General features: G+C 36.8%; 1 protein-coding gene and 1 pseudogene across 8 annotated transcripts in view; one reads left to right on the plus strand and one right to left on the minus strand.

The window, feature by feature from the left end:
• Positions 1-23,518, plus strand: part of PAN3 (poly(A) specific ribonuclease subunit PAN3) — a 124,816-nt gene that overhangs the window by 21,984 nt on the left and 79,314 nt on the right. For 5 of the 8 annotated variants that reach the window (XR_008685987.2, XM_088842700.1, XM_055426325.2 and 2 more), the window contains exons 4-5: positions 80-150; positions 23,143-23,304. The exons of 1 other annotated variant lie outside the window; for it this stretch is intronic. Coding sequence is in view for 6 of the 7 variants with exons in the window: in XM_088842700.1 (XP_088698826.1) it covers positions 80-150; positions 23,143-23,304 (233 nt within the window). In the remaining variant the exon portion in view is untranslated. The remainder of the gene's footprint in view (positions 1-79; positions 151-23,142; positions 23,305-23,518) is intronic. 2 more of the 8 variants (XM_055426329.2, XM_055426330.2) reach the window with 1 other exon arrangement.
• On the minus strand, positions 10,296-17,607 carry LOC148775841 (centromere-associated protein E-like; annotated as a pseudogene).

The raw sequence follows: 23,518 nt of genomic DNA on the forward strand, positions 1-23,518 counted from the left end.
AAGCATTTGGGTTAAACGTGTATTAGATTTGTAGGTTCCTGAGTTGCCTGTGTGGAAACTTATGTAACTTACCTTCCAGATCCTCTAACTTCACCTGCTTCATCCTTGTTTAATGACTTTGGTGCCCTCAACATCTCTCAGAGAAGAAAGGTAGGTGCAACGGATACTTACATGAAACTAAATGGAACATAGGGGTGACACTGGGGTGTTGCCGACATAATGGTCAGTGTTCTCTTAAGTGGGGGAGGACTGGAATGTTCTTTTTGCCTTTTGTTAACATTTTCCCTTGTTGTATTTCTCTTAAAATAGAATTTTGTTTGCCCTCTGTATAATATAGAGACTTTCTATGTGAAGAAATGAAATTCTGCTTATTTTTGCTCATTTAAAAAAAAATCTTAATGCATTCTTTTTGTAAGATAAACATTTAATGTTGTAGTTGCTGTTCTGTGACCCATTGTATGCATGTTAATCATCTTTTTATTTTATTTTCTGACTGCTTCGTCTAAATTTCAAAGATTACTCCCCTAATCTAAACTTCTCATTAAAAGGCACACTTAATCTTTAGCTTTTCGTAATTGGCCCAACTGTTTAAAAACAGTTTAAAATCTCTTCATATTAGAATTTTAATTTTATTTGAAATTGAGGTTGAATAGATTTTGAAGTATCTCATAGTAGTTTATTATAGTTTGATGCCTTTGAGTCTTAATGAGAATCATTATGTTAATACTAATAATAATCTAGAGGAGGTGGTACTTTTGGTTAGAAATAGCAGCTAAATATTCATGAGATTGTAAATTTTGGGGAAATTACTGTGAAATTACAGCTAATTCAGTTTCCTAAGTAATGGGAGAAAGATTAAAAAGAAAAGAATGTTAATTTTAGAAAACTGATATAAGCTTAAGATGCTTTATAGGAAGTATCTCTTCAGAAGGTAGAATTAAATGAATTTCAAGAAGACTAGATAAATTCAGTGAATTTCAAGAAGATGTTCTCTAGACAAAAAAATATGGGGTCAGGTATAAATTACATCAGTACCCTCATGTACCTACTATTATCTCCATTTTGAAACAGATGAGAATAAGTATGTAATTACAACATGCTTTTAAGAAACACTGGACACAAGCAGACTCATTGGTGATGGTGAGAAGCGACTGTAGACGAAGCCTGTCACTGTAGCAGGAGATAGGAACGGGCTAGGTAGCAGGAAATGGCAACCCACTCCAGTGTTCTTGCCTGGAGAATCCCAGGGACGGAGAATCTGGTGGGCTTCCATCTATGGGGTCGCACAGAGTCGGACACTACTGAAGCGACTTAGCAGCAGCAACAGCAGGTGGCACGTACAACCTAGATGTCAAGTTACCTGGAGCTTCTTAGTGTTGGGAAAATTAAAAAGCCCCTAAGTAGTTTTAAGGGTCCCCCCAGTGGCCTTTTCACATTTTTAAAAATAATAATCAGTTAACTGGTGAGTAGCATTTCCCATGAATGAGTAAAAAGTTAAAGTAGAATGGCAAATAAATCCTTAAATGTTCCTAATATGAGGGTTTGGTGGACTGCATCTTAAAGTTGAAATACATGATTTAGAGCTGCTGACATTAATTTTTGAGAAAAGCAGTAAAAATCCCTGGAGATTGGAAAAAAGGAGGTTATAATACCCATTCTTCTAAAATTTATTTTAGTAAAGGGAAATAATAGAAGGAAATGTTACTAGAGAGGTGAACTCTGTATGTGGAGAGATACTAAAATATATCCAGATGGAAGCAGAATAGTATAGTGAAGGGAACGTTGGCTGTAATTTTTGAGATCCTGAATCTCTAGCTTTGTGACCTTGGCCAGCTTCCTAGGCTGTAATATTCACATCTGTGAAATGATGAGCATTGCCTGTATAACTGCTGTGGTGTCTTCCATGTCTAAAGTTCAATGACTGGGTGAACTGAAAGGACCTACATGTCAACATCTACTTAGAAACTCAGGATTCATATGTTATACCTTTGAAGGACCATATTTTCTTGCCATTTACATTTGAAATAATATGTAGAGACATAGAGGTTTGTTTATCTTTTTTCCCCAATAGTGGGCTATATATTTAGCAGTCTATGGGTACAGGTTGCATATGTTTTAAAATCATTAATAGTTGAGAAGCTTAAAATTCCTTTGTATTAGAAAAACTATTGGTATGAGAGTATTGCATGCTGTGAAGTAAAGGCACATGGAGACTGTCTGTTCTTTTGTTGTAGTAATTTATAATGTCTGTTTAATGATGTAATTTAGGGGAAGTAACTCACATTTATGTAAATATTTAATCATAATTCCATGTGATCTAAACAGGCTATCATGATTATTCAGTGACATTTTATTTCATAAAGAGATTGGAAGACAGGTGTTTGGGCCATACTTACTACTGTTTCATAGTTAGATAAATAATTTTCTGAAAATCTCAGTTGGTCCAATCCCTGGGCTGCAAATGCTGCTTTTGCCTCTGAAATATGTGAATTATTTGGATCAGGTCAGTCAGATATTTTTATTGTGAGCAGTCTTACTGTGGGCTGTGTGGAACATATAAGAAGAATCAACTGATTTTTTTTTTTTTTCTGCTTTCTTCAAATCTAATTCAAGAGGCAGTGCATGAAGCTACTAGAGAAAATTTACAAAGCAGTGTATTAATCAGCGCAGATTTAAATGTGTGGTGATTGCTACATAGCAGAGATTTCTCTAGATCCAGAAGAGTTTGTGGAGAAAAGATGTTTGAGTTGTGGTTTTTGAAGATGAGGAATATGGAGAAGCAAAAATGCTAAGCAGAAGGTATCATTTGATTGCAACTAGAGAGATGATATCTTCAAGAAATTTAAAAATTTTCTTCTATCACAGATGAACTAAGAGACTACGGCTGAGGGCCTTATATCTGTAAGGACTTGTTGAAGTAAAATTTTGCTGTGAAAAAACAGTACAGAGAGATTCATAACTGGGTGGACCTTTGTTTGGGTGGTTTATTGTTGTTAGATACATGAAGAAGAGCTGTATGCTAAGAATAAATACCTTAGGGCACTACTGCCCATGGTGTGTCAAGTGACTGCAGCTAGGAAGATAAGTTAAAACGTTGAAAGTAAATGCTTAGAAACTTCTGTAATAGTTTGATAATACCTCAACATCCAAATATGTCATCATTTCCCAGTAGTTCACTGGTATTTTATGAATAATGTATAAGACCATGATGCATAGGAAGTTTTTTAAAAACGTGATCCTTCACAATTGATATTTGAGAAGCACTGATTTTTTAAAAATTTTCTATGGTATGAACATATAAATAGGAAAAGTACTATTATTTGAAAATGTATACAATTATTATTGGCCAGGAGTGATGGCAGAAGAAATTGAATTATGGGTGTATGCTCAGTGGGAGAGATAAGCCCCCCAAAACACTGGAGCTGGAATTTTGTTGAAAATGGGAGGTAATATATTAGACATCAGTACATGAGAAAACCGTAACAACAAGGTCAGTACATCAGGCTGAGAACTGGTATGACAGAAAAGGACCTGAGAGCCACTGTGAATCACAAATGTGATCTGGATAGCAGTGAAATTTTCTGTCAGAAATCCTCAGGGACAGTCTCTTTAAAACAAAATTTGATGTAAAGAATACAGATATTTGTAAATGACGTGATGGCATCTGTTAACTATTCTTGCTAAACGGTGTGACCACCGATGATTGAGATAAAAGTTCTGCAGAATCTGTCTGGCAATTTTGGCTTCCCGCTGTATAACATTCATGGTACCCTGCCCTCTTTTTTAGTCATCTAGTCATTTTTGTATTTAGCTTTCTTCCCTTCCCAAATTAAAGTAAAAAGGCTCTGGTGCTTGTCATTTACGTTTCTTTTGTTTTAATTGTACTTTAGTATGACATTTCAGTCAATGTGCAGCTTTTACCTGGGCATTTGTATTTTATCGAAGTTTCTAGTAGTGGGATAACAGTTTCACTTTTGTAAGTTTTTTAGGTTTTAACACCAAGTTAAATTCTCCGGGATTAGAGGACAGAGACTTGTGAATATCATGTTTACTTCTTCTGTTCCTGATTGTAACGCTCTTTGTTAGGATGAGGGAGGTGGGATTGGAGGAGGCCGGCGTATCTGCTCCTGGCTTATTTGTGAGGAGATGAGGCTGGTGTTGGCCTAGCTCTGGGTGATTCCCCCTATCTCAGTGTGGAGCCTCCTCCCCACTGTTCTCGGTTTCAAGAGCATCTTTCCCTCTGTCCATCGTCTCTGTTACAAAGTTTTCTGAGAAGTATATTTTATGATTTCTGATTATTTTGACTTTTAAAAATTTTTGTGTACATTTCTGTTCTAATGTTCTTCAAAAGGTGACTTTTATGTTACATACTTTTACATAGGGAACTGAATAGGACTAACAAACTGGCGAGAGCTAAAATGAATTTGGGGAAATCTATAGGAATGTGGCATAGGCAATCTGGGGTGTAAATCCTTCCTTAATCCTTTGATGATTAAACTCCTTAAACACGAAACCAAGTATTGATCTTGGGTGGGGCGGGGTAGGGGGGAAGATGAGAAAATGGAGAAGACATAGAAAAATAAATCTTAATGGGTATCATAATACAAAGCGTCACCTGTGAAACCGTTTCTAAACATTTAATATATTCTCAGATGTTGTTTTACTTAGTATTTAGATTTCCAGGTGAGCCACGTCAGGATCTTTTCCCCATGAGTGTTGTATAGGAATGTTCTACAGAAAATTGTGTTCAGAATTCCAAATTAACACTCTCTGAGCTATTCTTCTGTTATGGAGTCGACTGATCCTTTGTTCACCTCCTCTTGCTATGCTGTAGAAATGTGCTCAAGTTTTAGAGTTAGGGATATGTGTGGTATACTTGTTGGAGTCCGGAGGAGCATCCTGGTTCCTGTTTGTAGCTTGCTTAGAGCTCATGGTGAGTTTTTATTTCCTTTAAGAGCAAACTGTTAGGAATAGTAATAACTCAGTAGCGTTGAACAGTGGTCAAGGTTTTAGAGTTGGAAGTTGGATGCCAGGCAGTTTGAATTGAATCCCCTAATCCAATGGCAAGCCACTCCAGTACTATTGCCTAGAAAATCCCATGGATGGAGGAGCCTGGTAGGCTGCAGTCCGTGGGGTCGCTACTAGTCGGACACGACTGAGCGACTTCACTTTCACACATTGGAGAAGGAAATGGCAACCCACTCCAGTGTTCTTGCCTAGAGAATCCCAGGGACGGGGGAGCCTGGTGGGCTTCCGTGTATGGGGTCACACAGAGTCGGACACGACTGAAGTGACTTAGCAGCAATCTACACTGATGGGGTCTTTAAGCTTACTTATACCTTTTTGTGTCTTCATTTGCAAAATGAGAAAAATATTATACTTAATACCTGGTTTGTTGAGTTGTTATGAGGACTAAATGAGAAATGCCCATAACGGTAGCTATTATTGGTAAAACATGATGTTAGCCAAACCTTTCTAGTCTTGTTTGGGAATTGATTACTGTTATTAAATTAGTGAATATCTGTCACTGCTCATGCTGGATCAGACTGTGTTAGTTACCCTTTGGAAACGCCTTCTCTTATAGTTGCTTTGAGAACGTTCATCTTTTCTTTGAAATGTTCAGATCCCTCCTCCTCCAACATTTGAATTTTTCACTCCTTCTCACATAACTGTTAGCTTCTCAAACATATCTGTCAAATTTGGTGAAAGTACATCTGGGATTTTCTCAGTGGTGCCTTGGCAGACAGAAACTTGATTTTATTTATGTTGACAGTGGTTTTCTATATCTGTTTCAGGTAATATGGTAATTCTTTTATAAAATTAAATGTTTCATAATTTCATTAACTCATTTAGTCACCCCAACAGTTCTTTGAGAGACATTGTTTTTTCCATTTCACAGATTGGGAAATGGGAGATTTAGAGAAATCAAGTAATTTACTTGGACTTCTAGAGATAATATTTAGTTACATTTAGAGAAAATCAAAAATCTCTTTAGGGCAGAATAAGCACTGAGTCTTCTATAAGGTGAAAAATGAAGAAGTAGTGGAGAGAGAGACCACTGGTAACATGCAGAGGAGGAGATTATAACATTGATTGACCTATGCCTGTCTATTTTTTGATTTATGTGATTATCTCAGTGTAAGTTTTTTACACAGTGTAAATTTCTAGGGGATAATACAAAATCAAGCTTTTAATAATTGATAGAAAACTTTTCAGAAATGCTGCACAAATTTGTATTTCTACTCATGGCTGCTGATTTTTCAGTAGCCTTGAAAACAGATGTAGAAATCTTTTCATTGTCATTTTATAGTCAAAAGCCCCTTGCTGTTAACATTTGATTACTTGGTCCTTGTTGAGCTTCTCATTTATGCTTTTTGACCTTGGATTTTTTTTGTGTGTGTCCTTTGCTTATTTTGGACTCCTCCAGTGGCTCAGACGGTAAAGCGTCTGCCTACAGTGTGGTAGACCCGGGTTCAATCCCTGGGTTGGGAAGATCTCCTGGAGAAGGAAATGGCAACCAACTCCAGTATTCTTACCTGGAAAATCCCAGGGACGGAAGAGCCTGGTAGGCTACAGTCCATGGGTTTGCAAAGAGTTGGACACGACTGAACGACTTCACTTTCACTTGCGTATTTTTCTGTTGGGCTATCCTTCTTAAATTTGTTGTAAGCTCTTTGTTTATTAGATACTTAAGCATTTATGATCTTAGTTCTGAAATGTCATACTTAATGTTATTAAGTACATTAAAAAAAAATGAAATGTTAAGCTCATTTTTGTTAAAATAACATGGTAATTCCCTGTCTGATGAATTGGTGGTTTTATATTGAAAGGATTGTCATTGTTTATATGGAATGTGAGTCCACTAGCATTTTTATTGCTAAAGACCTGTAGTATTCAGTTTCCCTTAGCAAACATTTACGTTTTCTCTCTTATCTACATATGAATCCTTAGACTTATATGTGCCATTCATCCTATTGTTTAACCCCAGTCTATTCTTTTCTTAAAATGATGGATTAGATTAGAAACGTGTTTATAAAAATGATAATTCCTGTCGAAAATGACTCAACTTTGAGTTAACTTTCTTTCCCTCATAAATCAAGAGTCATCCAGGATAAACTTCCAGAATTGTGTTTAGATAGAGGTGTGCCTTAGGTAGAGCAGAGTAAATTGGTTTTAACAAGCTAGGAGTTCAGCCACATATTTTCTGAACTTTAATTGATGCTTCTGTATAGTGACAGCTTGCTTTTTGTTAAAAGTTTTCAAAATTGATGATTTCAAGGGAATTTTGTTCTACTGATTTTTAAAAAAATCTTATATGAGTTTTTGTTTTGGAGGCTTTTTTTTTATAAGATGTGTGTGGTTGGTTGGTGTTTAACTCATTACTGTATTTAAACATGTGAACTGAAGCAGCATGGCTTTTGAATACAGTATTTAATGCTGTTGTTGTTGCTCAGTTGCTAAGTTGTGTCCAACTCTTTGCGACCCCATGGACTGCAGGCTTCCCTGTCCTTCAGCATCTCCTGGAGTTTGCTCAAACTCATATCCAGTGCTTTTGATGATAATCATTATTTAGCTTTAACTTTTGGGATTTTGAGTTGATTCTTACCTAATAATGACAGTTAGTAAAACCATGCTGCATTTGCCACTGCATTTGGAAACTAGTGGATCATTCTGAGATATTCTAGTTGGCTTCTTGATACTCTACTTTGGGCATTGTATTTACGAAGCATTTTAGCTGATGCTAAGAGCTTGGCACTACTGATGGTTCATCCCTGTTTTCTTAGGAAGTAGGGGTCAGGAATAAATGAATAAAGATCAGTTTAGAATTCTCATGCACAAACATGCTAGCCTAATTTTAAAGCTGAATTTAACCAAAACTATGTATGTTTTCCCAACTCTATTTAATTCTCAAGATTTGTTTCCTTAGCATGTTGAAAGTGGGGAGGGTAGAGTGGCTTAATATTAAGTCTCTGCAGCTATTGTTTCTCATTGATCCCATCCATGCCAATTAGATTCAAAGAAAGATTAATTTAGGAATTTGGTCATTTTAGAAGTAGCTAGAATAATGTTAATATTGTAATGTTAACATTATGTTATAATGTTAAATATTATAGAATGTAGAATTTAAGATTTTTTGGATTGAGGCAGAATACCATAGTTGAGTATAAGCTCTGCAGCTTGACCTTATGACTTACGTTAGTTTTGAGATTATAGGCAAATTATTTTAGCCTCTTCTAAGCCCTCCTTCTCATCTCTAAAGTTGGTATTAAAATAGTGCCTGTCTCACAGAATTTTGAATATTACATAATATTAATGGTATGAAGTGCTTACCATAGTGCATTGTGCTTGTCAGATGGTAGTTGCTTTAGTCTTACGCTGCTTACAGTCTTGCAGTTTAGAAACATCTGTTTATCTCTTTCTCAGTGTTGGATTACTTTTGATTAACCACTACTTAAAGTTCAGTCATGGTAAAGGGCCTTGCTGAATATGTTCTGCTTCATTTCAAGATTGAATTTAAGAAGGGAACACATAAATCAAAAGGGAACCTTTTGCTCATAAGCAAATAGGCATTTTAGCATGATGATTGCTTTTGATAAGAGACTAAAGTTCATATGAGAATTTTTATGGTCATTACAGGTGATAGTTTATTGAGGAAATAACTTATGATTTAAAACAACAGTACTCACACTTAAACTTTTTAACAACATTGGCATGGTATTTTTTCTCTACATTTTGTTTTCTGGTTCTATTCTAAAGCAAAAGAATGAAAGAAGTTGTCGTTTGGTGTTCCAGATCTTTAGAAATTGAATGTGGTCTTCTTAACAACTGATCTCATTTTTGGTGGCATAAAACTACATTGTAACATTGAATTTTAAAAACAGAAGTAATGACTGCTTTTAGGCTTTCTTAAATTTATGTAAATAATATTTCAGACTTTTTCTCCCAAGATCTTACTCAGTAGAGCTTAAAAAATATGTTTCCGTGTGTCTGCGTAGCTCCTGCTGTGCTACATTTGGTATGATTTGGATTACTTTTTACCTAGCAGTGTCCTCTGTTTTCATCTTCTCAACCTGTGTATGATATCTGTATTGACTGCACAAGTTAAAAGGTCTTTTTCATTTACAGATGTTTACCTGCCCATGAGTCTTTAATAATGACTGACTGTTTTTCCATAGACCCACTTTGTATAGACCTAGTCACCGCCCCATCCTATAACTGGCTTTATTTAAACAATGAAAACGTAAGGGACCTAGTATATTTTGGTGAAAAGCCTACAGTTACTGGTAATGAATGGCAGGACAAAATGCAACATGATCTTTGAGGTTGACTTGGTTTTGCTTTTGATTTTTAAATCTTTTACTCATGGAGAAAATTGAATGGAGTTCAATTTATAATCATTTATAGTTTTAGATTTACTGTTCTAAATTAGTTAGGTGTTGAAGCCTTTAAAGTTCAGGTGTTTTAACACACCTAATTAATAAGTAGAAGTAGTTCCCTTTGTCGGAGAAGGCAATGGCAGTCCACTCCAGTCCTCTTGCCTGGAAACACCCACGGACGGAGGAGCCTGGTAGGCTGCAGTCCATGGGGTCGCTACAAGTCAGACATGACTGAGCAACCTCACTTTCCCTTTTCACTTTCACACATTGGAGAAGGACATGGCAACCCACTCCAGTGTTCTTGCCTGGAGAATCCCAGGGACGGCGGAGCCTGGTGGGCTGCCGTCTGTGGGGTCACACAGAGTCGGACACGACTGAAGTGACTTAGCAATAGCAGTAGCAGCAGTTCCCTTTGTCTATACGGAAATTAGCTAATTTTAAATATTTGATTTTGATTTTAAATATTCAAATGGTTTTAATCAGTTAGTCTATTTTTTCCCAGTGGGTTTAGATTAACCACTGATGGTTAATGAAATGTAATCATACATTTAGTTCTCATAATAACAAATATGCTAAGCCACCAGGATATTTAATTAATTGAGGGAAGACCTTTGTGAGTCACAGAGGTTTTTTTTCTTCCCTTCAGTAGCTTTATTCTTTATAAAGCATGGAAATAAATAAAACTGTTCAACTTCTAAAGAACTACCACATTCAAGAAGAAGGTCTATTGCTATCACCATTCTAGATTATGGGAATTCGTCCCATTCATTCATCTTCCAATTGTAGTGGCAGAGTGGACACTGAACTGAAATTAAGTTGGTTTGTGACATGACTGCAAGGGATAGACACATAAAGATATAAACACAGACACTTCCAAATGTGGAATGCTGGGCCACCAGAAAAGTGGCTGAGCAGAGTCTACTGAGTCCTGCACTTAGGCACTTCTTTTCCTGACGAAATGTGCCAAGGACCTGGCTGGGGATCCACGGTCTCCACTTTAGGAATTTGTTCTTCTGTACAAAGGCCTAAACCTGAGTTATCAAAATAGCGAACTGGAGGAGGTACTGGCAAAGACCAAGAACTATAGCCCACTGGGCTCCTCTGTCCATGGGATTCTCCAGGCAAGAATACTGGAGTGTGTTGCCATTTCCTTCTCCAGGCAAAGACTGATCCGTTATCAAAACACCAAGATTTCGGTGACTCCTTTGGTACAGGATCTTGGACATGCCGTTCCTTGCATTGAGAAGACATACGGTGTCTCTTTTTAGAGGGTGTCCCAGTCACTTTAGGAGACTTTGGAGAATTCTCACAAGTAACTTCTTTGTGAACCTCTCTTTCCTCCTTCCATGTCTTGACCTCACTTAACAGTTCATTCTTTTGCTTTAAAGCTGTTCATTTTGCTGCTTTAACTTAGAAACTTTCTTTTCTAGCTGTATGCATTCACTTTTCAGAATAAGAGCTTTAGTGCTTTGTACAATGACACTGCCAGCTTCACAGGTTAAGGGTTTATTTGAAAGCTGAGTATCAATATGTTCTGATACCATTGAGGTGTCTTGGGCCTGTTGATTGTTTCTAAGATTTTCTCTTGATAACCTTATAAGTTCTTTTTGATAGTCTGCAGTGGCTTTTGTTGAAGCAATTTCCTTTTCAAACTCCTTGACATTTTTCATCTTCTCCAGGTCTGTTTTCACCAGCTTTGTTTTGAGATCTTCAGTTTCTTATTTATGAGGCTTAGCTCTTAAAGCAGCTTTGTCCTGAAGTACTTGGATCTTTTCTTTGTTTTTTTCAAGGCATTCATTTGATTCATTAACTTGCCATTGAAGTTTTGCTATTATGTCATCAGTCATTTGAGTTCTTTCTGCATCATCGTAATCTTGCCCTCTGTATTCAGAGCACTTTCTTTAGCTTCCTGGAGTGATGTTTCCAGCTCTTGAATCTTCTCTGTGGCTTGCTGTGTAGCTCTTGATGTGACGTGAGGTTGCCTGTCTTGTGTAGTAGGATTAACAAGGGCACCAGAGATCAGGGAGAGCTTCAAAGTTTGGTAGCTTTTCATAGTTTTTCATTGTTCTCTTTCATTGATTTCAGATCATGCTCCCATTCTTTGACTATGGTAGCATTTCTTTCTTCAAACTCTGTTAATTCATTCATTATAGCAATTATTTTGTTATGATAGAAGTTATTCACTTGGCAAATACTATCATTTTCTTTCTGGATGGCATTTTTAAACTTTTCTATATCAAAATGAGCATTTCAACCACTCTTCCAAAAACTGAGTCACTTCTTTTCTTTTACTTAGTACTTGCTGAAATTTGGTCTTTATGCTATGGAAGTCACTTTCTGAGAAATCCTTGAGAATTTCTTTGATATGTAGATCCATGCTCTGGCTCAATTTGAGGTCCCTTGATTCTCTGGGTGATGACGCCATAATCTTGTTGAAGGTGCTGTATTTCCATTAGCAGTTCATTTTGCTTTTCCACTTCAGCAGTAAAAGCCACTTCAAATTTATTGGTGGATTCATATTTTTCTTTCTTTGTCCTTGCAGCATAGCTTAGCTGAAGCTTCATCACGACTCTATGAAATTCCATGGAACACCTCTGGTTTGCAGTAAGAAGTTTCTGGATTTGTTTGGTTTGTGGATATAGAAGTGAGAGGTTTGCTTTTACTCTAATTGATAGCTCTTTTTGTGTTTCAGTTTCCTTTAAGTCAAGAGACAGTCTATTTAAACACTCATAGTGATTATCCATCTCTGAGTATCTCTTCAGAAACTCTTTTATCCTAAAGCATTTTTCTCTCAGGCTTCCTGTAGGTGTTGGTTTCCATCACAAAGTAACTTTTTTTCATATTTTACCTCTTCGTGGTTCTGTTGATCCTTTTTCTGTAATTAATCTTTTGATTTATTTAAATCCTTTTGAAAAAATCCTGAGATAAATCCTGAATCCTGAGATTTTTTCCTGAAACTCTGTGAATTTATCAATAGTTTCTTGGTGTTCTTTCAAATGCATATGGACAGTTTTTAGTTGTTTCTGTGTTTCCAGTTCTCTAACTATGGTTCCTTGCAGGTCTGCCTTGAGTAGGTCTCTCTCCACTTTGAGGGTCTCTTCTACTCTCCTTAGGTTATCTCTTTCTTTCATTACAGATTTCATTTCTTCAAGGTTTTCATGAAGCTTCTGAGCCAAATTTAAGTTCTCCATTTCTATTTTATTCATAGTTAAGCTCTGGGCCTTAAATTCTTTCTTCAGTTGCTCAGTGTCACACATTTTTTTTGTGTGTCTCCCTGATTTCTTCTTTTAACTTAAAAAGTCACTGTTCATTTCCTTTCAGTTCTTGGACCTTTCCTTGTAATTTAGCATTTGAATTTTCTAAATCCACTTGCATATTTGATATTTCTGCTGTCTTCTCAGAGACAATCCCTCTGAGTTTATCAATAATTTCCTGGCACTCCTTCAGATGCACCTGAGCTATTCTTAGTTCCTCTTGTTTTTCCGGGTCTTTAGCTTTTGTTTCTCTGAGTTGATCTCACTCTATTTTGAGGATTCCCTCCATTCTTCTTAGGTCATCTCTTTCCTTAGTAACAGATTTTATTTCTCCAACATTTTGATGAAGTTTCTGGGTCAACCTTAACTTTTCTGTTTCTGTGCTTTCCAGGACAGAATTCTGGGTCTCTAATTCCTTCTTCAGTTGCTCTGTTTGATACATATTTTCCCTGAGATCATTTTTTACCTTAAGAAGTTGATGTTCTTTCTCCTGAAGTTCTTGGATCTGTGCTTTTAAGGCAGTATTTGTGTTTTCTAAATTCATTTGGATATTTGATAGAGCACCTGTCTTCTCTGAAACAGTTCCTCTGAGTTTATCTATAGTTTCTTGGTTCTCTTTCAGATTCATTTGGGCAATTCTTAGTTCCCCTCATCTTTCCAGGTCTCTACTTGTTGTTTCTCTTAGGTTTTCCTTGAGCTGGTCTGTCTCTACTGAGTCTCCTCCGTATTCCTAGGGTCATCTCTCTCTTTTGTAACATCTTATTTCTGTAAGATTTTCATGGAGTCTCTGAGTTAACTTTATGTTTTCCCATTCTGTATTTTCTAGAGTTGACTTTTGGGCCTCAAGTTGCTTCTTCAAGTTTTCCATTTCACATATTTTTTCCTGAGTCTCACTGACATCTTTCATCTCAAGACATTGATGTTCTTCTTCCTGAAATTCTTGAATCTTTGCCTGTAAGTCAGAATCTGAATTCCCTAAGACTCTCTGGATATTTGTTCCTTGATCTGTCTTCTCTGAACTATTCCTTGCATTAATGGTTTCTTGGTACTCCTTCAGAAGCATGTAAGTAGCTTTTAGTTCTGCTTTGATTTTCAGTTCTTCAGCTACAGTTTCTTTAGTGTTTTCTTTGAGTTGGTGTCTTTCTTTTTGAAGGGCCTCCTGTACCCTTTCCAGTTCATCTCTTTCCTTAATTATGGTTTTTAATTCTTCTTGACTTGCCTGAAGTTTTTCAGTCAACTTGAGCCTCTCGCTTTCCATTCTTTGTAGTGATGAATGTTTGGCTTTGAGCTGTTCCTTTAACTGTTCCAGTTCACTCCTTTTTTCTAGAATCTCACTGATTTCTTTGATGGTTATAAACTGTTTCTCATAAAGCTCTTGCATCTTTTTCTATAATTCATCATTTGCTGTTTCTAATTCCTGTTGAATGCTTGATATTTTAGTTTCTCTTTCTGATAGATCCACTCTCAGTTTACCAATTAACTGTTCTTTCAGGTGACAGTGAGCAACTTTAAGTTCCTCTTCGGTTTCTAGTTATTTAGCTGCCATTTCTCTTGGAGTTGGTTCTTTTCAGATTGAAGAAATTCTTGTAGCCTGTAGGTCAGCTCTCTCCTTAGCTACAGTTTTCACTTCATCATGACTTTCTTGAAGTCTTTCAGATAATTCGAGATTTTCCATTTCTAGCTTTAGTAGTGCTGAGTCTTTGACTTTGAATTGCTCCTTCAATTGCTCCATCTCATTCATTATTTTCTTAGTCTCACTGTCTTTTTCTTTCATGTTGAAGGACTGTTCTTGTTTGTCTTGAGATGCTTGGATCATTTCCTTTAGTTTTTCTTGAACTTTGCTAGTTTTTCACAGGTCCTAGAAAGCTCTTCTTTCTTAATGGTATGGTTCTTTTCTTGTGCAACAATATCCTGTTGTTTTTTTAAGTTCATTTCCAAGAATTCTTAATTCTTCCTGGTTTTCAATGGTCATTTCAACGTTTTCTCTTAGCTCAAGTCTTCAGTTGTTCCTTTTCTACTGTAATACTCTCTAACATTTGTTGCAGTTCATCTTTCTCTGATGTTCAGTTAGCTCATTATTCTCAGCATCTACAATCAGAGCTTGGGTTTTTTTGGTTTCCAAATTTTGGCTTTTATCCATGCCAACCATCTTTTCCTGAAATTCATCCCTGTTTTCTTCTAAGTTTTCCTCTATATGCAAATTCTTGGAAGTTTCCTCAGAAATTTTCATTTTTAGCATGTTAATTGTTTCTTGCTGTTGTTTCAAAGACACCTGGGTGTCTGTATTCATGTTTATAGTATCCTGAATGTCATTTTTGAGTTGGTCCCTCTGTTTGTAGGCTCTCTTGGAGTTATTTTTGATCATCTTTTTCTTGGGTTAAGGTTTTTACTTCTACTAAGGTTTGTTGAAGTTCTCAGTAATCAGTGTTTTCTCCTTTTCTACAGTGTGCAGCCTAGAATCCCTACTTTCTAATTGTTTCTTCAGCTCTTCCACTTCCTTTAATCTTTCTTGATTCTCAGTTGTTTTTTTGCTGAAGTTCTTGGGTTTTGTGAGAGAGCTCTGTCTTCAAAGTCTCCAAATCTAAACCAAGTTCTTGAGCTTCTTAGATTTCCTATTTCTTGATTCAATTTTGCATTTTCTTTCAAGGACCTTCTTCTTATACTTTTGCTCACATTCAATATGATGATTTTTAACATCTTGGAATTCTTGATCAGTGCTTTCCCAACTCAACTGGGAAGTTAGTAGGTCATTTTTAGTGTTCCCAATTCCTTCAAGTAAACCTTGAATTCTGCTTTCCTTATCAACTACTTCAGAAGGCAATATGTCTTTTTCTAATGTTACTATATAGAGCTCTTCAGATTTATCATGTATCTCTTTCCTTAGCATTTCCGTTTCTGAAGGTTAGGATTACAGTTCTGACAGCAAATTAACTTCATTACTCAAAGCTTTATTTTCTTCGACTGCTTTATTCGGTTCTTTCTGCAGTTGGATTATTTTTCTTTCCAATTCCATATTAAAGAGCAAATCTTTTGAACTTTGCCATCTATAAGGGAGGTGAGTTTTGTTATTTCACTGAAACCATCTATACGGGAGGTGAGTTTTGTTATCTCACTAAGAGAAGATTGTAATTCTTTCTCCAGATCAACTTGCATTTTCTTTTTCGCCTCCAGCTGACTTTGATATTACTGCATATCATTTTCCATCTGCTTGCATGTACTTGCAAGTTCTTTCATTTTCTCTTTCAACTTTAGATTTTCACTTCTAAGAAAGGCTGATTCTCTTTTGGCATCAAGAGCTACAGTTTTGACATCAAGCAGAGTCTGTTTCATTTGTTTTAGATCTTCAGTGTTTTCCAGTGAGTATGACAAGTCCATTTTCATACTTTCTGGCTTCTGAGAGTCTGTGTATTCCTGTAGCATCTTAATCTGGTCTTCCTTTTCTCTAAGCAGCTCTACTTTTGAGCTTAGTTCTCTTGATCTTTCTCTGCTTTTCTTTCTAGAGCTTCAGATTCATCCAAATCATTCTTTTCTCTTAATTTCAATTCCATTTCTTCATTTTCTCTTCTTAATTGTTCATAGTCTAATACCAGGTCATCATAGTAAGCACAAGGTGAATTCAATTCACTTTCTAAGTTTTCTTGACTTAGTAGCTTTGTTGCTGAATTCCATTCTATCTCAGTTAATGTATCAAGAGTGTTACTGAAAATATTAGACTGAACGGAGAGATTCATCAGTTTCTTCTAAACTTAGAGCAGCCTTATGTGTTTTTGTTGTTATGTTCATTGGCATATTAAATTTATTTATGTAGTTTGAGTCCTTCATTTTGTTTATTTTCCCAATGTACCAAAGGACTCTTTGGGTTTTTTTAGCCTTTAATTCTTGTGATACTAGGGAAGAAGAGGTCACCAGCATCTGTGTTAGGTTTTGAATTTTCTCAATCTGGACTTTTTTAAGTAGGTCGTCTTCTTCCAAGAGTTGGGCCAGTTTGGTCTTTTTCCTTTGCCTGGGCTCGAGTCTTGAAAGAAACCTCCTCTAATGCTTTTTAAGATCCATTATTTCTTTTCTATATTTTTTCAGGAGAGCTTCATCACTTGATACCTTGTTAACATAAGTAGTATTCTTTATATTTTTGGCAGTACTGGCAAACTGGAGAGTAGTAAGGGTTTCATCAAAAGACACCAGAGTAATTGTACAGATAATACGTGTTTTTGTGTTTCCTCCCAAGGAATTCTGGAGAATTTGTGTTAATTTGCTATCTCGATAATTTATGAAACCATCAACTTGTCCATTGCTAAGTTTCTTGATCATTTGTCCCAAAATAAATAAGCTTTGATTTATATTATAGCCTTTTTTGAGTCGCAGACCTTCAGCACTTGTTTGAGCAACCCTTTCACTGCCTGCAAGATCAACTAAATTCAAATGGGACACTTTGACAGATCCTTCAAAATTAAAAGGTTCACCTTTCTCTCTAGTTTCCAGAATCACCCTAAAAATGGTATGAGAACAGACTACTTCTTTGATTCAGTTTTGTAATTCCATAATGTCTGTTCTTTTCTCCTTTTGTGATCTACTTCAAAGCCATTTCTGATGTATAAACAACTTCTGTGAGGTCGGCCACATACACATTCCTGTTGAAGTCTTCCCGAATTATTAAAGGCTTCATTTTTTGAGCGTCACAACGTAAGTCTGTAATGGTTTCATTGTATATCTCCATGTAAGACACATGTAAGAGAAATTCCCTACAGGAAACTTCTTAATTTTCTGGAAAGTGTCATGAATTGCCCTGAGTGTTACTCCCAAATACTCTTGTGAACCCATCTTAGTTTATGTTTTTCCTGAAGCAGTCTGCCCATAGGCAAATATAGTACCATTTTAGCTTTGGATGGCAGAATCTATGATTAATACCACAATTTTTCTTCATACACATTTTTAGTAGTTTCATTACTATGAAAGACACAATCAAAATTGAAGGATTTACTCCCAGGTTTTAAAAGAGAAATGAAAGTTGACTTTCAAATAAATACACAGTAAATTCTAGACCAGGGGTTTTTGTTAGTGGACCTCAGGCTCTTAGGAGTGGCACGAGGTAGGTTGCTGAGTTGTTACTGCATGCAAAAGTCAATGAGCTAATAGTTCATTAAATATTGTTTGAAGGGAGATAATATTTCATATATGTGTACTACTGTTTTCCAAGTATGTGAACATGTTCTGAGTAATAAAATGCAAGTTGTTGAAAAGGGTCATTCATTGTAACTTTAGGTAAATCATCCTTCGTTGTTTCCGAGTATAAATAGTGAAAGCACAGTTATTCTGTTTTTGGGATTCTTAAAATTCAGGGCATTGAGAACTTTGTCCTAGGATAGCATTGATTTCTCTAGTTTATTATTATTTAATTTGTTTTTCTAGCAATTAGATAGTGATATATAATCTAATTTATGATATATAATAACAAGACCTGTAAAGTGTCATAGAGATGATGTTATTTTGCAGTTTTACCTAAAGAATTGTGCTCTGAAAATTGGTCTGTAACCACATTTTCTATACAAGCAGTGGTATTTATAGATTTTTCTTTTGCTTGACTGTAAAATTTTTAGGGGGGGAGAATAGATCTTACTGTGTTTCTAGGGAGGGCAGAAATATTTATGCTGCAGTGTTAAGTGAGTGAGTGGAAAAAAGGTGTGTGTGCATTTAAGTTTTTGAAATAAAACAGTTCTAAAACTTCTCTTTTATTGTTGTTTCTTTTGACGTAGTCTGGAGACTTTTTTCTTAGGAATGAGAGTGGACTTCCCTTAGTCCTAAACCACTGGACCAGGACCAGAAGTTTTGAAGGGCCAGGGCTTTGCAGGTTATCAGTAATGGCCTTGAAGGCTCTGAGTATTTAAGGCAAGGTAGGAGTTGGGACGGAGAAGGCAATGGCAAGCCACTCCAGTACTCTTGCCTAGAAAATCCCATGGACGGAGGAGCCTGGTAGGCTGCAGTCCATGGGGTCGCTACGAGTCAGACATGACTGAGCGACTTCACTTTCCCTTTTCACTTTCACACATTGGAGAAGGAAATGGCAACCCACTCCAGTGTTCTTGCCTGGAGAATCCCAGGGACGGGGGAGCCTGATGGGCTTCCGTCTATGGGGTCACACAGAGTCGGACACGACTGAAGTGACTTAGCAGCAGTAGCAGCAGCAGGAGTTGGGATGTTAACTACTTGAACTCCTATCTTTTTTTTGGGGGAGGTGGTGGCCCGAATTTCTTTTTTACTATGAGCTGTTACTTATCCAAATCTTTCCCTGACATTCTCCAGAACTTTATTATTGGAAGGGTGGTCACCACACTAGCACTTGGAGTCCCAGGAGCTTTTTAGAAATGCAAAGTCTCATGCTTCACTGCAAGCCTTCTGAGTTAGAATCTTCATTCTAACAAGATCCCCAGAATATTCCTTCCCTGGTGGCTCAGCTGGTAAAGAATCCGCCTGCAATGTAGAAGTCCTGGGTTCTACCCCTGGGTTGGGAAGATCCCCTGGAGAAGGAAATGGCTACCCAGTCCATTCTGGCCTGGAGAATTCCGTGAACTGTATAGTCCACGGGATTACAAAGAGTAGGACACGTCTGAGTGACTTTAAGTGTTCTGTATGTTCATGACAGTTGAGGAATGCTAGTCTGGAATACATTCTCCAACTTTTTCTTCTTGAAAACTTTTGTTCAAGCCCTAAGTTATTTTTTAAATGCCCAATAAAAAGGGTAAAAGTATTTTCAACTATCTTATTGTGCTGTTTATTTAGATTTTGTGAAGAATGATAAAAATCAGTCACTTTTGTGGTGAATCTTGAGACTTAAAAATTGTATGTATTAGAGAAAGAGACAAGGTTTATGTTCTATAGGATTTTTTATTGTAGGAACAAAAAGAGATAGGAAATTTTGATGTTTAAATGTTGACCTGTGCTTAGTGGCTCAGTCATGTCTGACTCTTTGCTACCCCATGGACTGAAGTCCGCCAAGCTCCTCTGTCCATGGGGATTCTCCAGGCAAGAATACTGGAGTGGGTAGCCTTTCCCTTCTCTAAATGTTGACCTACTAGGAGGTAAAGCAGAAGGGCTGGTTACTTAACAACAGCACATGACATTTCAGAGTGCTTCCTTTTCATAGTAACTAGCAGACTAGACTGGCAGGAGGCTGTCAAGAATGGAGATCAACCAGGAAGCATATCTTTTTATTTGACCATCACGTTCTCAAGATTGGTTTCGGAGAGGATTTCTGGAACCTAAGGGAAAGAGAAGGGGAGTTGTGCTTCTGTTTGCTCTGGGGGAGGGGCAAAATAATGTTTCCCATAAAATTGTGTTTGCTCTTTATTTCCTCATCTTCCATTAGTCTTCTCTATTTCCCGTAGCCCCTTAATTTTCCTTTAATCCCGATATTTGCTTTTAAGCTAGCAGCCCTTTCCCCAGCCAGGCCTTTGTTTCCGTTGCAGTTTCCTTGAGCTCCCGTCCTTTACTTCCATCAGTGGTCCTCAGATGTGGACAGTTTTGTCCCCCTGCTCCTGCGGAACATCTGAGATAATTTTGGTCACAACTGGGGTAGATACTTGTAAAAGGCCTACAGTGGTCCAGGACAGCCCTCCCCAGCAGAGAATTACCCAAGTCTGTATTGCTGACTTTGGGAAACCCTAACCTGGACTCTTGCCTGGAAAATCCCATGGACTGAGAAGCCTGGTAGACTACAGTCCATGGGGTTGCAAAGAGTCAGACACAACTGAGCGACTTCACTTTCACTTTCAACCTGGATTATAGCCAGAGTCCATGAATTTGTCTATACCTTTTTAATTCTCATTCACAAGTTTTCAATTGTTCCCCTATGGAATGAAGTCTAAACTCCTTGGCAAGTGATACAAAACAATTCATGATTTTTTAAAAAATTGCTTTCAAGCCTCATCTTTTGCTCTCACTATTGGCCCTCTATTAATGATAGGTTGATAACTTGTAGTTTTCCCTTAAATAACAACACAGTTCCTGTAGCTTCCGCAAGTGCATTTTTCCTAGCCTATAATACATCTTTCTCCCTAGCTCACTCTGTTTTTTTTTTTTCCCTATCTAGACACAGTCCTCCTTCAACACTGCTCAGGCATTCATCCTCTCTGTGAAGCCTTCTTTGTCTCTCTTCTTTTGGTACCTTGATTACATGTGTGTTTTTAATATCACAGTGAGTGTTCAGTTTGCACAACTTTGTTACCTACTAGGTTATATTCTCTTTTGGAGGGAAATGTGTGTGTTTTAGTCATCATTGTATTCCAAGTACTTGGAATAGTTCTTGATACAAAGTAGGCTCTCACATGCTTTGTTGAAAATACATTTTCCTTCAGGGGATAAATAATAGTTCAGATACTTTGGAAATAGATGGGACTTTACCATAGTTTATGTTATCTGTGATGGGAATTCTGTCTGTAAACTTAGTGCTTTTGTATTTTGCTTCTTGACTTTGGCTTTGTATTGCTGCCATCTCTTTCAGGTGTCCTTTGTCTTTTGTTGCTTGTAATGGTATTTAAATGGTATCAGTACCTTAGGAGCCTGGTAGGCTGCAGTCCGTGGGGTCGCTAAGGGTCGAACACGACTGAGCGACTTCACTTTCACACATTGGAGAAGGAAATGGCAACCCACTCCAGTGTTCTTGCCTGGAGAATCCCAGGGATGGGGGAGCCTGGTGAGCTTCCGTCTATGGGGTCACACAGAGTCGGACACGACTGAAGTGACTTAGCAGCAGCAGCAGTACCTTAGACCTTTTCATTCAGTATCACAGGGAAAGTTTACTTTTGGATTAAACTTTAATCTCTGGCTATTGAAGAACTTAAATCTGTAATGACACAAGTTTGGTGATCTCTTCTACCTAAGTTTTGGGTGTGATGGGATGGAGGGAGAGGAATAACGAATTCCTCTTTGGAAAAACAAACATATGAGAGTTGTTGGGGAGGGAGAATCATACATCGGATTCATTTAAACCTTTTTTCTATGTTGCTTAATGAACTACCATAAGAATAAATTTCACTGATTAGTAACTGGGTCAAAAACAAGTCTGGATTTATGAAGGATCTAAATAATAAAAGAACATTTAAAGCAATAATTCTCTTGCTTTCAAATGTGTGACTGGAATTTGGGTGTCCTTATATAGATCCTGCTTGACAGGTTGTGATTTTGTTTAAATCAATATTCTTGATGTGTTGAACTTTTTTTGATCAGATGATTTTTAGCCCAGACATTTTCTAAAATACAAATTTTAAATTAGCGAAGGCTTAATTAAGGCTATATTATTTTTGCTGTATGTCAAAGCCTTATTTGTTGTGAGCGATGTTATTAGAAATAACTTGCTTTAAAATTCTTTAATTTGTAATTTGGTTCTGAAGAGTATATTTCTGTTCTCATTCACTAAAGTTGCCTGTGATGTTGACACAGAGAGTAATTGAATTGGCTCAAGATTGCACGGAGGTGGAAATACTGTAGCTTCATGAAACTTTACCCACTGCTGTAATTATTAGGTAGATGGGCAGTCTAGTTGCTTTTCTAAGTTTAATTTTTGAAGAAAATTAATTTTAACTATTTACTTCTGCAGTCTTGAGACAGAACAATGAGTAAAGACAGATTTTAAGTTTTAAATTAGATACCTTCCCAAGAATATATATCAGTATTCCTTAAAGGAAAAAAAAATGGCAATTTCTCTTTAAGATGCAATTTAATATAGATTTGCTATAATTAAGAGAAGGAAGATGGTGGAAACTGTCATTAACTTTATATAAAAATACCCTGCCAACCACTATTAAAATTATTTACTACCTTTATTATAATATTATCCAGTGACTCTTGCTCTTATTAGATGGTTTATTTAGTATCAATCTGTTCAAATTACTGAGATTTATAAGACCAATGAAATTTGTGTATTTTTTTAATTTGAGATTATTTCTCATTGAGTACAAGTTGAAGAATGCCTTATGATAGATCAATTGGTACTCTGCCCTAGTTTTACTTTAAAGAAAAAAAAGTCCATTCCGTAGAAATTAGCTGCTTCTTTTAAGTGAGTAATTCTCAGTAGGAAATAAGGTAGTGAGATGAGGAGCAGAAAAAGATACAGCGTGAAGAATTTGTTAACTGTATTTTGTGCCCTTGAAGCCATTTCTTCATATTGCATTGAGCATAGGTAAGTGCCAGTGGAAAAAATTTGCAAAGCATTTACTTTGCTGATAAGTTAACTTCTGTTCATTACAGTCTTAATAAACTCAGATTATAATGGATTTCACTAAAACATCTGTTGTTTTTTGTAATATTGTTGTTAGGACTGTGGGTTCTTTTGGAGATGTGTGTGCTCTGGGGTGGGGATGGGGAATGGTGGGTGGGGATAAGGACATTAGAGGGAGTGTCTCAGAAATTTTACTTGTTTCCTAGTCCACCATTCCTGATACCTTCTGTGTGTTAGTTACTAGCTTAGATTAGTGTGGGGTTGTTAGGAGTGGCCTGGTTTCTTTCCTTCTTTTTCGTAGCCAAGGAAGTATCGCCTGGGGATGCTGGAGGAGAGGCTAGTTCCGATGGGATCAAAGGCACGAAAAGCAAAGAACCCTATTGGCTGCCTTGCTGACAGGTGTAAATCAGGAGTACCCATCAATATGGTTTGGTGGAACAGAGTCACAGAAAACAATTTACAGGTAAAAATACTTTTTTTAGACATTTTTGAAAGTGAATATTTTGGCTGCTTTCTGTGGGGTGGTGGGTATGAGATTGGATGGCTTAGCTGATATACTTAGGTTTTTTTTTTTATTAAAGTAAAATTAGTGGCCCATTAACTGTGATTTTGTTATGTGGCTTTTTTGCACTTTCTCCGCTTTTATGTTCCTGTTCTTTCATTAAATTTAGTTTTTC

The sequence above is a fragment of the Moschus berezovskii genome, chromosome 13 (genome assembly GCF_049115385.1).
Source record: "Moschus berezovskii isolate FMDL1 chromosome 13, NW_MosBer_1.0, whole genome shotgun sequence".
Classification (NCBI taxonomy): domain Eukaryota; kingdom Metazoa; phylum Chordata; class Mammalia; order Artiodactyla; family Moschidae; genus Moschus; species Moschus berezovskii.